General features: G+C 44.3%; 1 protein-coding gene across 1 annotated transcript; it reads right to left on the bottom strand.

Annotated features, from left to right (window-relative positions):
• Positions 1-239: 239 nt before the first annotated feature.
• Positions 240-15,965, bottom strand: Aunip (aurora kinase A and ninein interacting protein). The gene is made up of 3 exons (XM_055611060.1): positions 15,888-15,965; positions 3,265-3,394; positions 240-2,008 (listed from the first exon to the last, which is right to left on the bottom strand). The coding sequence occupies exons 1-3, from the start codon at positions 15,963-15,965 to the stop codon at positions 1,176-1,178; spliced, it is 1,041 nt and encodes a 346-aa protein (XP_055467035.1). The 3' UTR covers positions 240-1,175.
• Between the last annotated feature and the right edge of the window lie 808 nt (positions 15,966-16,773).

The raw sequence follows: 16,773 nt of genomic DNA, 5'->3' as shown, positions 1-16,773 counted from the left end.
GACGTGGGCTGGCAAGATGGCTTAGTGGGTAAAAGTGCTTGCACTCAAGCCTGATGACCTGAGTTTGGAATCTACACGAAGGAGAAATCATTCCTGGAGGTTGTGCTCTGCTCTGGCACATGTGCACTCGCACTCACTCACAACGTTGCCTTTTCTTTCTGAGCAGAACGGCATCCTAGCCCAGGCTGGTCCAGTACTCCTTGCGTAGTTTTTGTTTTAATTACCACCAGAGCCAGCTTTCTAGACATTAACCTTAAGTCCGTTTTGCAAAGGGAACTTCCCCCTTCCCTCACAGATTCTGGGAGGGAAAGATAAAGCAAACAACTTTTTTTAAAGATGTATTTATTTAATGTATGTATGAGTGCTCTATCTGCATGTTCACCTGCATGCCAGAGGGGACATCAGATCACATTATTGATGGTTGTGATCTACCTTGTGGGTGCTGGGAATTGAACTTGGAACTTCAGGAAGAGCAGTCAGTGCTCCTAACCACTGAGCCATCTCTCTAGCCCACAAACAACTTTCTAAAAATTTATTTCATTTTGCCTGTATGCCTGTGCACCATGTGTGTGCCGTGTGCCTGGTGCCTGCAGAGGTGGAAGAGGCATCAGATCCCGGGGAACTGGAGCTCCAGGCAGCTGTGAGCTGACACGTGGGTGCTGGGAACTGAACCTGGGTCCTCCACAAGAGCAGACAGTGCTCTCAACAGCTGAGCCAAGCATAGATGAATAACGTATAGATAACAATTTAAAACAAGATCATCTACCATATGCTCTCCCCCACCACGAGTGCCACACACCTGGATTGGGGACATAGGCATTTCTTAAAATGCAGTTGGGAATAAGGGTCCCACATTCATGCTTGAGTGATCCAAAGATAAAAAGAGCGCACCTCTATCCATAACAATCAAAAGCTGTAAGGCCTCTGGAAGGGCAGAGTAGCAGCTATGTAAACTGGTTTCAGTGGTTAGTCATGTCCTGCTGTCTCCGTCCTCATCACATTCATTCATGGAATGTCCCAATTACCTGAGGGGAAGTATGCCAAAAGGAAACTGTTCCAAAATGACAACTGCTTCATCCCACCTGGCCTCTCCTAAACCCTCATCTCTACCCAGCCCCCTCCCCCACTTTGTTCCATCTCTGCGATTTCAAGATACACTCACCCAAACATTACAGCTAATGCTTGATAACCTGATTGCCTTCTGAGTCCTGGGTAAAGAGCAGGTGTGGCTGCAGATTTGACCCAGCAGGCCCATCTTGGCACTGAGCCTGAGGCCTGTCAGCAAACTGCCCCAGGCCTTGATTCTTAGCATTGGTTACATCTTGGAAAGGCATTTTAGTGTTGTGGGCAATGACCTGCTGGCCTTGGGAATCCTCAGTGAAAAGCTGACTCCAGGAGTCCTTGTCATTCCTTTCACTGTCCCAGGAAAATACAGAAAGAGGACGAGGGCTTTTTGTCACCGATAGTGGTTTGTTCCTACTCAAGGACCCAAACCTGTAGGTTTGAAGATGCACAGAAGCCGGCCTGTTTTCCTTGGCAGGCCCCCTCTTCCCCACTTCAGCTTCATCCAAGGGTTGATGGCATTTACCCCAAGATGGTCTGATATGGCTTCCCATGCCTGGACAGTTTGTCTCGGATCCATGAAGCCATTCGCTTTTCCTCTTGGCTTCCTTTTGATCCGTCAGATAAGAACGTTCCAAATACTGGGAGAAGGAAGGTGCCAGGGAGGCTTTACCCTCTCCAGTGCCCATCAGGACATCAGGCTGGGGCAAAGATACCATAGTCAAAGACGGTGTTTCCAAACTGTGGCAGCTAGAAATCCAGGGAGACTGAGGAGAATGTCCAGCTTCCTGGATGTTGGTGGGAGTGGACGTGGCCAAAGGTGATACCAAGCAATCATCCCCCAATTGCTGGACCGAACAGTCTAGCTGAGTTCTCTTGCGCTCTTTGTTGATCTGATTTTCTTCAAGAGAGAAAATGTTCCTCTGCTTACCACCATTTGCCATTCCTAATGAAACGATAAATCATTACACTACGAAAACTGCAGGATTTTGTTGGATTTTTGAAAACCAGTATCAGCTACTATTACTACCATGTACAGGGGTCTAGCCTCTTGAAAGAACTTCATGACTAAGAGGCCTGTTTTCAGTCTTGGGGCTCTGCTGAATGCTCTAGAACTTCTGAAATGCTTCTAGAATTTCCAGACTCAAATATGTGGAAGCTTCCAGTGACCCACCCTCTACCTGATATGTCAAATAAGGTTTGTAGTCAGACCATAGCCGGCTTCTCCAGTTTGGGTTTTATTATGTGGTTTTTTAACACACAGCAGAACAGTTTTGCTTCTGTTTTATTTACTATGGTTTTTACTAAACAATGATCCTGCTCTAGCTAACCACATACCTAAATAATATCCTTGAGGAAATGTTCTCAAACATTTGTTTTGTAAGGACATAAAAATCATATTAACTAACTATAAAACTCTAAAATTTTCTGGTGATTATAAAAATAAATGTAGTTTCTCCACAAGTCAGCCATTTCATGGGAAACTCAATGAAGTACTAGAATGCTGAACCAGTTAGAAACTGAAAACAAACTAGTGTCTAGCCTATCCATTTCATTAAGTGTGGGGTGGATCCTGTTTTCCCTTAAGGATGAGTGAAACAGGATTCCCAATCCACTCAACTTCTATCAAGATAGAATTTTTAAAAGCAGAATGGTAGGTTCTTTTTATTTTTTCCTTCTCTAACAAGTTACACTGTGGAAACTGTTCTGTGAGAATCTTCACTTTTATTAAGAATTCAATATTCAACAGAGTATATAAAATACACCCAGATTTTGTAACTGGGAAAAGTGGTTTTTGGAGTGAGTTTCTGGGTGGGGACATTTCCCTTGTTAAATAAAACAAAGGTGTTTATGTTTTGTTTGGAGGATGAAGAACAGTGCACACAGTAAGTTTTCACAGAGCAATCATGAGCGACCTGAGAGTGGGAGCACTCGTCCTGGGGCCACCGAACTGGCTCTGTATGCTCCCACCTGCTCTGAGACAGCTCTCAAGTATGCCCTTCCTCATTGCTCAATTGAGGAACACAAATACCTAAAATTAGACGGAGCAGAACAGAACAGCAAAACTCAAGTATAAACACATGTACAATATACTGCTTTTCCAAAGCTACAGCTACAGCTCATAAATGTTCTCACACAGATACATGGACACACTTGTTCTGCTCCTCAAATAAGGAAATATTTCTAGGTGTGTCACCATACCTGGTTGTAAGGTGACAAAGGATGTAATACTGGTCTGCCGAGTGCCTCTTCTTTGAGTAAAAGAAATACTACGTTTTCTCTCTCCAGGAAGCAATGTCAGCATTTTGGCGCCTGGTTTCATTAAATGTGTCTGAGGGAGAAAAAGAATTGACTCTGTTACTCTAATCATCAGTGACTCTTGGAAGCACTCGTTCCTCCCTGGGGGTAAACTCATACCCTACTTTGTACAGACATCACCTCCCACTGCTTCCTGCCATCTTGATGAGTCCTTACGCCAGGAATCACATTTTCCAACTAGCCCAGTCTTTCCAGTTTCCTAAAGTTATTTCAGTAAGGCTGACAAGAGTATTTATCAAAGAATCCAAAGATGAAGCATTCTCCTTTAGATTTAGAAATAATTCTGCACCAGCATCAATACATTTTCAATAGTTTTCAAATATTAACATGGCCACAGAACCACATGGGTTGGGTTCAAATCATTCTAACATACATACCTTTATGGTAAAAGTCCTGAAGAAACTCAGAATAGAAGAAACATAAATTATGTTTATTTTTCTTCTTAAACATAAAGATAGCATATGTTACATGAGAAAAAACTTCAAGCATTTCCACTAAAATCAGGAACAAGCCAAAGGTGTCTTCTTTCTCTGCTCTTAACCAATGCCAACAGTCTTAGCTGGAACAGTAAGAGAAGCAGATGGAAGGGATACAAATACGAAAAAGTCAAAGCATCCCTAATTGTAAATGAAATGACTATATACATAGAGACCCTACACACTACCAGAAAACTCTAGGAACTGATAAACATTTTCAGCAAGGTGGTAAGATAAAACATTAGCATACATACATCTGTAGCCTTTCTATATATCAATAACAAAAATACCAAGGAAGAAATCACATTCAAAATTGCCAGAAAAAAGAATACCTTGGGATAAACTTAACCAAATAAATGAATGTTCTCCATAATTATAATGGAAACTTTAATAAAACACTCAGAGAAATTGAAGACAATGGAAGATGAAAAGATCTCCCATGTTCATTGAAGAATTAATATCGTGAAAATGGTTATCCTAACTGTGGTCATTAATATTGTCAATCTGCCAGGAATTTGGGGGGGGGTTATTATTTTCTTTGTTTTTCGAGACAGGGATTCTCTGGGTAGCCTTGGCTGTCCTGGACTACTTTTGTAGACCAGGCTGGCCTCAAATTCAGAGATCCTCCTGCCTCTGCTCTCAGAGTGCTGGGATTACAGGTGTGTGGCATCATGCCAGAGGCTTAATTTGACAGGACTTTAAAAGTCACCTAGGAGACAAAGCTCTGGGCACACCAGGAAAGGATTATCCAGATTATCTAGATTAGGTTAGCTCTGGCCTGCACAGGATTATCCTAACTGAGCTGGGAAGACTCACTCAAAGTAGGCGGCAGCAAGGACAAAGGGAAAGCTAGCTGCGCCACAGCGGTCACGGTCGCTTACTAACTGCAGATTCGAGGTGGACAACCGCCCCAAGACGCTACTGCCAGGACGTCACTGCCACAGTGTACTGTCCCCTCAAACGGTAAGCCAAATGAACCCAGGACGCACCTGGTCTATGAAGTGAGCCCAGGACAGCCAAAACTACAGAGAACCAAACCCTGTCTTAAAAACCTAACAAAAACACCAACAACGTTCTTCACAGAAGGAGAGAAAAACAACCTTAAGATTCACTTAGAAGCACTAAGCCTTGGGCAGCAAAGCAGCCCTGAGCGAAAAGAACACAGGAGGTCTCACCACACCAGATTCCAAGTTACATGTCAAAGCACAGTAATAAATACGGCGTGGTATTTGCACAAAAACACAAATGCAGATTAATAGACCAGAATCAAAGACCCAACATCAACCTATGCAGCTACAGCCACCAGATTTTTTAATAAAGATGCCAGAAAGTACTAACTGGAGAAAAGATAACCTTTTGAACAAATGGTAAAACAATGACTTAGGCCCCTGTCTCTCAACACAAACCAGTTCCAAATGATCAAAGGTCTTAATATAAGAGCTGAAAATACTTCAACATACAGACAGAGATGGGGACTTTCTGAGTGTGACTCCAGTTGTTCAGAATATAAAATCAATTAAACAATTGGGACCCAATGAAATTAAAAAGCTTCTGTATAGTGAAGAAACAGTTGAATGAGACAGTCTACAGGAAAGGAGAAAAAAATCTGCCATCTATATGTATTTGACTATATATATATATATATATATATATATATATATATATATATATATGAAAAAGAGTTAATATGTATAATGTACCAAGAGGTCCAATGTCTAAACAATAAGAAAATAAGCCCGATCAAGAGGAGCTGTAGAGATAGCTCTGCAGTTAAGAATATATACTGCTCTTGCAGAGGACCAGAAATTGTTTGCCATACCAGGCAGCCTGCAACGTCACTCCTGTAGCTTCTGTGGGTATCTGCACTCACATGCACATAGCCACACAGACTTTAATCCCAGCACCTGAGAGGCAGAGGCAGCAGAGAATCTCTGTCAGGGGCTAGCATAGTCTACACAGTGAGCTCCAAGACAGGACTATCGAGACCTTCTGCCTCAAAAATAAATTTAAAATGTGTGAAGGAACTGAATAGAATTCTAAAATGAAGAAATGTGAGTTGTCAATAAATATTTTGTCCTTAGTCACGAGGGCAATGCAAATTAAACCTACTCTGAGCTGGGCTGATGATGTGGGGCAGGAAGACTGCCACAGCGGCCGGTCAGCTCCAGCAGGAGCCCTCGGTAGAGGGCACCATGTCTCCGTGCAGTGTGCTGCTGAGCAGGACTGGAAGCGGTTCCCCCAGCCTCGGGACCTGCGCCTGTCCTTGGTGGGAGAAGTGGACGAGCCAGCAGAACTCACTCAGTGAAGTCTGATGCAGAGCCTGGTCCTCAAGCATGGCTGCCAAGAGGAGCTGGGTGATGTCCTTATCGACCTGGCAGCATTAGCAGCAGGTTGTCATGTGGATCAGCCTCCAGCAGTAATCTCCAAAACGGACACCAACTACAAACCTTACCCAGTCCATCTGTCCTGAGGTTCTGCCTGCAAGTACACAGACTTGTCCCCTGGGGCCATCTCTGAAAACCAGGCTATGCTACAGACCCTGCCTCCGGGTTGAGAAACTAGGCCCCTCTGCCTACACACACAGTCTCGATAGCAGACATGGGCTTGTTCTAGTCTGGTCTTGTTAAATTATGTCTGTGGGCCCAGAGTGTTTTCTCTCTCTCAATAAAATGGCTTAAGGCAAAAAAACAAATAACAACACCAACAAAACCCTACTCTGAGATTCCACCCAACCCTTGTCAGAATGACTATCAAGGAAATAAACAAGGAGTTTGTCTTAGTTAGGGTTTCTATTGCTGCAACAAAACACCATGACCAAAAAGCAAGTTGGGGAGAAAAGGGTTTTTTTTTTTTTTTTTTGTTTTGGCTTATGCTTCCACATTGCCCTTCACCACCAAAGGAAATCTGGTCAGGAAATCAAGCAGGGCAGGAACCTGGAGGCAGGAGCTGATTTAGAGGTCACAGAGGAGTGCTGCTTACTGGCTTGTTCAGCCTGCTTTCTTCTTTCTTCTCCTTTTTTTTTTTTTTTTGGGGGGGGTGTTTTGTATTGTTTTTCAACAGGATTTCTGTGTGTAGTTCTGGTAGTTCTGGCTTCCTGAAATTCATTCACTCTGTAGACCAGGCTGGCCTCGAACTCAGAGATCCACCTGCCTCTGCCTCCAGAGTGCTGGGATTAAAGGTGTGCACCACCACCACCTGGCTCAACCTGCTTTCTTACAGAATCCAGGACCACCAGCCCAGGGATGGGGCCACCCACAACAGGCTGGGCCCTTCTCCATTCATCACAAATAAGAAAATCCCTTACAGATGGATCTGATGGAGGCATTTTCAAGTGGTTAAAACGAGATTGTAGAGATTATATCTTTCAATTACACACCAGAAAACTGCAGCAAAGATAAACTTAAAAAGCAGATTTTTTTGCCAGGTATGGTGGAACACACCTCTAATCCCAGCCTTAGGAGGGCAGAGGCAGGTGAATGTCTCCAAATTCAAGATCAGACTGGTCGATATAGCGAGTTCAAGGCCAACCTAGGCTACATACAAACCAAACATTTAAAAGTGCAGACAACGCAAACTGGAGAGACATCAGCAGTTAATACTAGCTGTTCTTCAAGAGAGCCTGCACATACATGATTGTCACTACTGCCTGCAGCTCCAGTCCCAGGGACCCAATGTCTTCTGGCCTCTATCAGTACACAAGTGGTACACAGATAAGCATGCTAGCAAACACTCATACACATAAACGTTAAAATTAGAAAACAAAAATAACCCACCCCACAAAAACCCAAAATACCATGAACAGCAAGCAGTGAAGAACTGGGAAAAGAGGAGGAAACCACAGCAGGCTTCCCAAGCTTTCTGCTTGGAGCCACTCTCCAGGTCAATGTGTATCCATCATGAGCACTGCAGTCTTCATGAACTAAGTCATTATTAGGTTAGGACTTAAGGAAGCTGAGGTAGGATTTGCAGGTCAGAAATGACTTCCAGACATCTGCAGAGATCCCTTTAGTCTTCTGCTCAAGTTCACTTGTATTAGGGAAAAGGGCCAGCTGGAATTGCAGTCTGAATGAATGATTCCCAGAGCTCACAGAAGGCTAAGACACCGGAGTTCCCACAACCCTGGTGAGACGATCAATCATGAGTTTCAGTGTCATATGTTTTCCTGCTAATGTGACCACTACATTTTTCCATGAAAGAGGGAGGTCCTTATGGCTTTACTTGGAATTTGAATTTGGGAAAAATTCTGTGAATATCTTGACCTATAACCTGAATCCCAAAACTAAAATGCCATGGATTTTTGACTTGCACCCTAGAAATCCTCATTCTTAGACCCGAGCCAGCACATGATAAGAAGCCCACACCGACATATGGTCTTTCAACTTTATGGGAACAGAGCTTAAACATGTGAAATACTGTGAATGATACTTGAGCATCTATCTGTATGCAAGATATTAAGATACTCTGCCCTGGTAAAGTTTAAGCTTGGAAGAGAAAGCAGACTATTAATAAATAGTTACTATATATATATATGCTAAATCCTATAAAGAAACTTTTCAGAAAACTACAGGTCAGAAAATTCTATGCCCTCAATTGGCAAGACATCTGAGAATAAAGCTTTTTATAGCCAGGGTAGGTGGTATAGGCCTTTGAGCCCAGCACTCAGCCAAAGTTCTCTTGGGTTCTATGCCAGCCTGGTCTACTTTGTGAGTTCGAGGCCAGCCAGGACTACACAGTGCAATAAATAAATAAATGAATTTTTTTGCTAAGTTAGTCATTATTAGTTTCTTTTCTAATGCTAAAACACCTTGAATAAGGCAACTTACAGAATTTTATTTGAATTTATAACCCCAGAGGATTGAGTCTGTTGTCTAGAAGCGTGGCAGCAAGCAATAAGCATGGTAGCTGGAAGCTGGGGGCTCACACCTTGAACTGCAAGCATGATGAAGAGGGCAGAAGCTAGAAATGGTCAAGTCTCTGAACCTGCCTGCCTCTAGTGACACACTTCTTCTAACAAGGCACCCAAGCCTCCCCAAACATCACCACTAACTGGGGACCAAGTGTTCAAATGGCAGAGACTATGGGACTATCTCATTCAAACCACCAGTCACCTTTGGCAGGAGCTAAAGGAAATTCAGAGTGATGTCAGACGTTGTTGTTGTCAGTTATAGCTGTCTTAGAATATCTCTGGCCTTGGGGATCTACTGAACACTCAGGGGAATGGTAAAGATTCTGAGATCAGAGATGGACTCAGGTATAAAGTCCTTTGGCTGATTCCCCCTATTTCAAAATAAAGACAGCCTCTACGTGTACCTGCACAGTTGAAGAAAGCCTGTCCACACCAGGCATGGTGGTGCATGCCTGTAATCCCAGCACTGGGGGTAGAAACAGGAGGATGATTAGTTCAAGGTTATCTTCAGTAAATTGGAGGTCAGCCAACAGGGGGGGGGGGGTGTTGATTTTATTCTTTGCTGGGCATAGAGGTGCATGACTATAATCCCAAGGCAGGAGAAAAGAGAGGGACCCATGGAGTCAATGCCTTTTACATGAGTCCCGGACATTATCCAAACAAGTTTTCCTTGGAGAGTTTCAAGTGGTGGGCTTAAGGCAAGCAGATATGAGTTCTAAGAGGTCATATGGTTAGCACCCAGTCAATGTTAGGCAGGAATATCAGCAAAGAAGTCAGACAGGCTGCACCTGGCTCTTCCACAGGGAACTGGTCACAGCAAACAGTTGTATAAGGCAGGTAACGGCACTGACCACACTGAGGAACTCAGGGGTTCCCAGTAGGGTACAAACTTGGAAACTGTCATGTAGTTAAGGGGCTCCACTTCTGTCATGAGAAAATGTAATTTCTAACTAAAGTGGATGCCAGATAACATAAAGCCTAAGACTCGATTACAGTCTTACATTTGCCAAACTATAGGTCTAGATCCTGCAAGTGCTGCCATCTTGGACTCTATTACTGTGACGCCTTTCCATTTAATGAAATAGGCTTTTCTTCGCTATTAAAAAGAAATGATGTAGTATCAGAAAGGAAGTGCATTAAACACTCCAACAGCTACTTTCCTTGAGATCCCAGCCTATTTTTACCCAAAAGAGCTCAAAGTCCTCCCACTCATCCCTCAGAGTGAGGGAGGAAGACACTACTACAGCAGCAGAGAGAGCAAAGCTGGCACACATTTGTTCATTCACTCAGCAGACAATATTTACTGAGAGAACTGTCTGAAAGACTACCTGAGGGCCTTTCATCCTAATGAAGAGAGATACAACACATGCACAAGTTAAATACAGAGCATATTGTATGCCAGATGTAAAATGAAAGAGCAAAGATAGTGAGGAGTGAGTGGCAAAGGCTCCTGTTTTGTGGTGGCTAAGGAAGAACTCACTGTTAAAACAAGGATCTGAGCAAGTGCAGAACAGAGCACGTAACTGTCTAACCCATCCACCGTGGAGCGGAGAAGTGCAAAAGCACCAGGCAGAGGGGCCCGATGAACAGCAAGGTGGGTATGGCTGGAGCAGAATGAGGCAAAGAAATGGACCAGGTGAAGGATGAGCAGCATGAGAGCATACACATGTCTAGAGTGCTCAGGGAACTTAGAGGAGCTTATGGTTGCTCTGAGGAGATGGATTATAGTTAACTGAGCAGAGGGTCATTCTGGCTCATGTGGAGGACGGGGTAAGAAATGTGACTCTAAACTAGGCATTGGGACATACTCTCATAATCCCAGCCTGCAGAAAGCCGAGGCTGGAGAAATTTGAGTTTGGGAACATAGTGAGATCTTGTGGGACAGAGCTGATGATATAGTAGGTAGAAGGCTTGAATACCACCCAAGAGGCTAGGTACAGCAAGGCCTTATGTTCAATCCAAGGACAAACTGATAGGAAGGGAAGAAGAATGGGGGGAAGAATTCTAAAAATATCTGAGAGCCCAGCAGAGAATGTGCTGGCTGGATGAATGCTGATGAAGTTGCCAAGTATCAGGATAGCATTCAGCGTTCCCCCATGCTGGCCTAGAAAGCAGTGATGACTCAGCCAAGATTTCTGTATGTTCACAATTCCATTTCTCCTGATCATGTCCTTTCTTTAACTATAATGACATTTAAATATAACACTATGAAGACAGCAAATGTTAACCTTAAATTTGTGTTATCTCTTTAATGTGTAGGAAAATAAAACTTTTTTCTAAGGACCCACAAGGACTGGTGACCTCACAGGGACACATGTGCCCATATATACATACACATATGCATATGAAGTAAAAAAGGATAAAAAAGCTGGGAATGGAACTCAGTCGTAGAGAACTTGCCTGGCATGTGTGAGGCCCTAGATTCAATCCCCAGTGCTGGGGTACAAGGGCACTGAAAATTTTTTCAATGTTTTTATATAGAGGAAGCATAGTTAAAAGATAAAACTTGAAAGTAATGTAAGTTAAATAGCCTTTTGAAATACTATGTCATAAAACTTGTAGGTCTTATGTGGAAGGTGAGTAGCTGTAACCCCAAGTGTGGGGAAAGTACCTCCCTTAATCAAGTGTCTGCTTTCTCTTGTTTCAGTTTCTCACAGCAACTCAAGTCTAACATATTAGTGGAAATTACAGAAATAAACAATTCTAAGTTTTAATTTGTCATTCCGAGTGTCGTGGTGAATTTCTTCACCACCCTACTCTAGCAGGGCACGAATCATCTTTATCTGGTGCATTTATACTGTATATTCTGTTCTCCCTGTGGGGGTTGAAAGAGACCAACCACATCTGCCTAACTATAACAGTACTGTTATAGTTACTTTTTCTATTATTGTTCTTCATACGGTAAAGCCTTAGGCTAGAGATGTGGGGCAGTTGGCAGAGCACTCATCTAGAATTCACAAAGCACTGAATGTGATAACAGAGTATAATGGACATGCCTAACGTCCAGCACACAGAAGATAGAGGGGAGAGCAGAAGTTCATCCTTGACTCCATATGCTATCAAGGCCAACCTGCACTACACAGATCTTTTTCTTCTTTTTTCTTCGAGACAGTGTTTCTCTGTGTAGCCCCTGACTGTCCCAGGCTGGCCTCAAACTCAGAGATCTGCCTGCCCCTGCCCCTGCCCCCCAAGGGCAAATATTAAAGGCATGAGCCACCACCGCCTGGCTAAGATGCTTTCTTAATAAGGGCTGTAGAGATGACTCAGTCAAGAGCACTTCCTGACTTCCAGAGCACCTGAGTTTGGTTCCAGTACCTACAGAGGTTCACAGCTGCCTTTGATTTCACTCCAGAGGATCTCTGGACTCTACAGGCATTTGCATTCATGTGCACATATACCAACACAGACACGCACACCCACACATAGCTAAAAAATAAATCCTACCCTTCATGGTTGCACACATACTTTTAATTCCAGTACTTTGGAGAGGTCAGCCTGATCTACATAATGAGTTTCAGGGCAGCCAGGACTATGTAGAGAGATTGTAGAGAGATACTATCTCAAAAACAAAACAAAACAAAAAATTCTCATAGGTATATAGCTACAGGAAAAAAATACAACACATACAGGGTTAAGTACTGAGGTTTCAAATACTCAGTGGATTAGGGGGACTACTTTACTCACACATGTCTTGAAGATGCCAATCTGCTAACTGTAGCTGCCACCAGTGAGGATTTTTGTTTTTAAAACAATTCAATATTATTTGTTTGGTTTTCTTTTTATATGTATGGAGATGAGTGTGTCATGTAGCCCAGAGGCCTTGAACTCTTGATTTTCCTACACTCCATTTCCTAAATGCTGGGGTTACAGGCCTGCGCTACCATGGCTGGCTAAATACTTTTTCAATTAAAGAAAGAAAATAACCACTATCCGCTGTACCAAAGCCTAGGTTGTGAGGCCAATGCTGCATGCTTGTGGTAGTGAGAACAAATAAGATCTAAACTCACTCTAAATATAGGCCAAACAATATGCCATCCTCATTCTCTCCAAAACAGCAGTCTTGTTCAAGAACCAAGAGTAGAGAGGCAGGTTTTCCAAAGCACTGGTCAGTAGCTATGCCCTGTATGCCTTTCTAAGTGCTACCCTAGAAGAAGCAGGTTTCTATATTCTATTAAAGAGATGTAGTAGTGGGGCTGGAGAGATGGCTCAGAGATTAAGAGCACTGGTTGTTCTTCCAGAGGTCCTGAGTTCAATTCCCAGCAACTACATGGTGGCTCACACCCATCTATAATGAAATCTGGTGCCCTCTTCTTGCCTGCAGGCAGAACACTGTATACATAATAAATAAATAAATAGATAGATAGATAGATAGATAGATAGATAAATAAATAAATATCTTATTTTAAAAAGAGAGAGATGCAGAAGTGCTCTTCCCTTGCATTTGAAGTGTTTTATGAGACTGTAGTAGGAAACACACATCCAACAGTAAATGTTTAGTGTAGATATTATTCTCACAGCCTAGCAAGCAATCCAGCAGCAAACGCCAGCCAGCTAAGTGTTCTCTAACTCAATTCATTGTGACACCATGAGCCACAGATGATGTCAGACCCCACAGGTTAAAGGTCAGTTCTTGAATGCTACTCCCCCCTTTAGATGGCACTCACAAGCCCTGGGTTGTCTTCTGCTACACATTCCGGTCTACAAACCACAGCAGCCTGCTTTCATAGAGCCCCGAAAAACATTAGCATCTATTGTTTTCTCTAAGTAAATTATAAACACACGCCCATCTCAGCAGGAGGTTCAAAGAAGGTTCAAGGCCAGCCTGGTCTACATAGCGAGCGCCAGGCCAATCTGGGCTACATAGAAAGAAAACAAACAAAACTAGTAATAATTACAAAGGACACCAAACAACAGATGCACACAGTAAGGGGGAGACGGTTGTACAACACTCATCACAGAAACAGCTTTTGGGTTTTATGGTTGTTTTGCTGGTGTTTTCCCCAAGACAGTCTCACTGTAGTAGCCCAAGCTGACCTGGAACTCATCCATACGAGTTGGCCCCAAACATGCAATCCTTTTGCCTCCAGCTTGAGTCCCATGCCAGCGAACTTAGCTCAGAAGCTGGTTTAAATAGCAAAAGATGGGCTGGCAAGGTAGCAAACACCTTTAATCCCAGCACTCGGGTCTTTGAGGCCAGGCTGGTCTACAAAGCAAGCCCAGAACAGCCAAGGCTACCCAGAGGAAACAAACAAACAAACAAAAACGTTGGAAGACAACTTTTCATCAATTAGGGACTACTGAAAAACTACAGAATGACACACAGACAGAGACAAATAGACACACACACACACACACGCTATGGACTGAACTGTGGTCACATGGAGTTGATATATTCAAACATTACCTCCCAATGAGATGGTACTTGGAGATGGAACCTTGGGGAGGTAATTAGTATTGAAGGAGGTCGAGGGTGGGCCTGTGATGACGCAAGAGAGCCCGCTGTTTCTCCACACAGCTGTTCGGCACAATGCCACCTGAGCATCGTTCACAAGCTCACCAGACCACCTGCAGTCCTTAAACTGGGAAAGCCAATTCTGTTGTTGAAGCCACCCAGTCTATGGTATTCTGTTACTGCACACAGTGAGCGGCATTCTATATATGTAAGATGACAAAGGCATGAATGCAGCTCTATGAAAACATGATTTACGAGGCAAGAAGCAAAAACAAGTTGCAGCCTGGAGACGCGGCCCAGTGGTTAAGAGAGACTGCTGCTCTTCTAGAAGACCCAAGTTCAGTCCCCAGCAACCCACATCAGGTAGTTCACAAATGCCTGCAGCTGCAGCTCACCTCCAGAGTCATCTGTAAGACATGGGAGGCCTGGAGAGATAGCTTATTGGTTAAGAGCGCATACTATTCTTCCTGAGGACCTGAGTTCAATTCCCAGCATCCACATCAGGTGGCTTGCAATTAACTGTCTGCAACCCAAACTCCAGGGGGACTCACACACCTCTGACCTCTGTGGGCACTTGCATTCATGTGTAAATATCCCACATACACATAATTAAAATAACAAAAAAATCTAAACACACACACACACACAAATTGCCTAACAATGTATACTACACTACTATTTGTAAAAAGGAAAAAAGATACTTGTGTGTATATATATTACTGCATTACTGTATATTACTATGTTATATATAATATATAGTAATGTCTGTAACCCTGTATATGTTATATATTAATTCAAAGCAAAGACAGGAGTATGTCTCAAGGTATGCACTGTATGTTTAAATTACAGAGCACATCAATATATTACCTGTTCCAAAAGCTGTTCTTAAGAGGAAAAAAAAATAGTAAAAATTTGTTAGGCCTCAAAAAATGACTTCAACCAGGTGGTAATGGTCTTTAATCCCAGCACCTGGATGGCAGAAGCAAGTTCAAGGCCAGCCTGGTCTACAGAGTAAGTTCCAGGACAGCCAGGGCTACACAGAGAAACCCTATCTTGGGGGAGGAGGAAGAATGACTTCGGTTGTAAGCTGACTTTAAAAAATCCTCAATTTTTCATTTGGGCATGGCAGCACACGCTAATCCCAACACCGTAACAGGTGGATCTCTGAGTTCAAGGCCAGCCTGCTCTACATACTGAGTTCTGGAATAGCAAAAGCTACATAACAGAGACATTGGCTCAAAACAAAAATTAAAAAAAAAAAAAACTTCCAATTTTTTCATCCGCAAAATCACCTTCCTCTTGAAACTATTGAAACTACTTACGGAGACATATCACGTTCGGCCTAAGCTGGACCGACACCACCATACGGCTGTACCAGGCAAGGTGACATTCCCTGAAACCCTAGGCACAATGGCCAGCATAAACTGCTAAACAATGATCTCAGACGTGTCGGTAACTGGGTGAACCTGGATTGCTCCGCCCTCCCTCGCTGGTAATTACAGTCTCCAGCGCCCCGCAGACCCCCGGCCTGCTGGCTAGAACACACCCCGCGGGCGCGCCGCGGGGGAGCCTCTCCCGGCATGCCTCAGGGCGACTCCGGCGCCCTCCGGCCCGACCCCGTCCCCTCGGGCGTCCCCCAAGCCCGCGTGTCGCCTCAGCGAGGGCGCCCCACCTGCACCTTCCGCCTCTTCAGCGCCGCCGCGTCCAGCCACACGCCGCACGCCTCCTCCTCGGGCCCCCTGTGTCTCATGGCGGCCGGGCACCGCGCGCCTCCGCCGCCGCCGCGATGGCGGACGCGCGTTCGGATCTCGCGCCGCTGTGGGAGGCGGGGCTCCGCTGTGGACGTCATGACGTGGCCCCGCCTCTGGCCACGCCCAGCGCTCTTTCCCGGGCCCTGGTCTCCTGACACCGCCTCGCTGTTCATGCCTGCGCGTACTCAGTTCGGAGCTCACCACCACGTTTGGTTTAGCTGGGCTGCACTGTTTCTCATATATATATATACATTTTCTCTTTAGTTCTGTCAGGGTGTGTGTGTCTATTTGTGGTTATGCGCGCGTGAGTGCAGGTGTACGCGGCCGACGGGACGGTCGGATCGGCTGGATGGAGCTAGAGTTATAGGTTCTTCTGAGTCACCATGTGGATCCTGGGAATCGAACCAGGGTCCTCTGCTAGAGCAACCAGCGCTCTGAACCGCGGAGCCAACACTGCACTGTCTTACTACCCCGAGCCTCCCCTCCAACAGAGGAAGCAATGGAGCCAGGCTCTAGACCCCACTCCAAACCCTCTTGCCCTGACCTAGAGGTCACCCGACACTCGAGGCTGCCACTAATTGGCATGTAAGAGTAACTGAGGTGGCATGCAGTGACATGGAAACATTTTTAAAAACATGAAATAAAAATTGAAATCATGGAGCCGGGAGGCAGAAGCAGGTGGATCTCTGTGAGTTCCAGGCCAGCCTGGTCTACAGAGCGAGTTCCAGGACAGCCAGGGCTACACAGAGAAACCCTGTCTCGAAAAATAAAACAAAGAAACAAAAAATTGCAATTAAGGGGTGAGAA

The sequence above is a fragment of the Psammomys obesus genome, unplaced genomic scaffold, assembly GCF_907164565.1.
Source record: "Psammomys obesus unplaced genomic scaffold, mPsaObe1.curated_primary_1811, whole genome shotgun sequence".
Lineage (NCBI taxonomy): Eukaryota > Metazoa > Chordata > Mammalia > Rodentia > Muridae > Psammomys > Psammomys obesus.
This window is presented reverse-complemented; position numbering and strand designations above follow the sequence as displayed.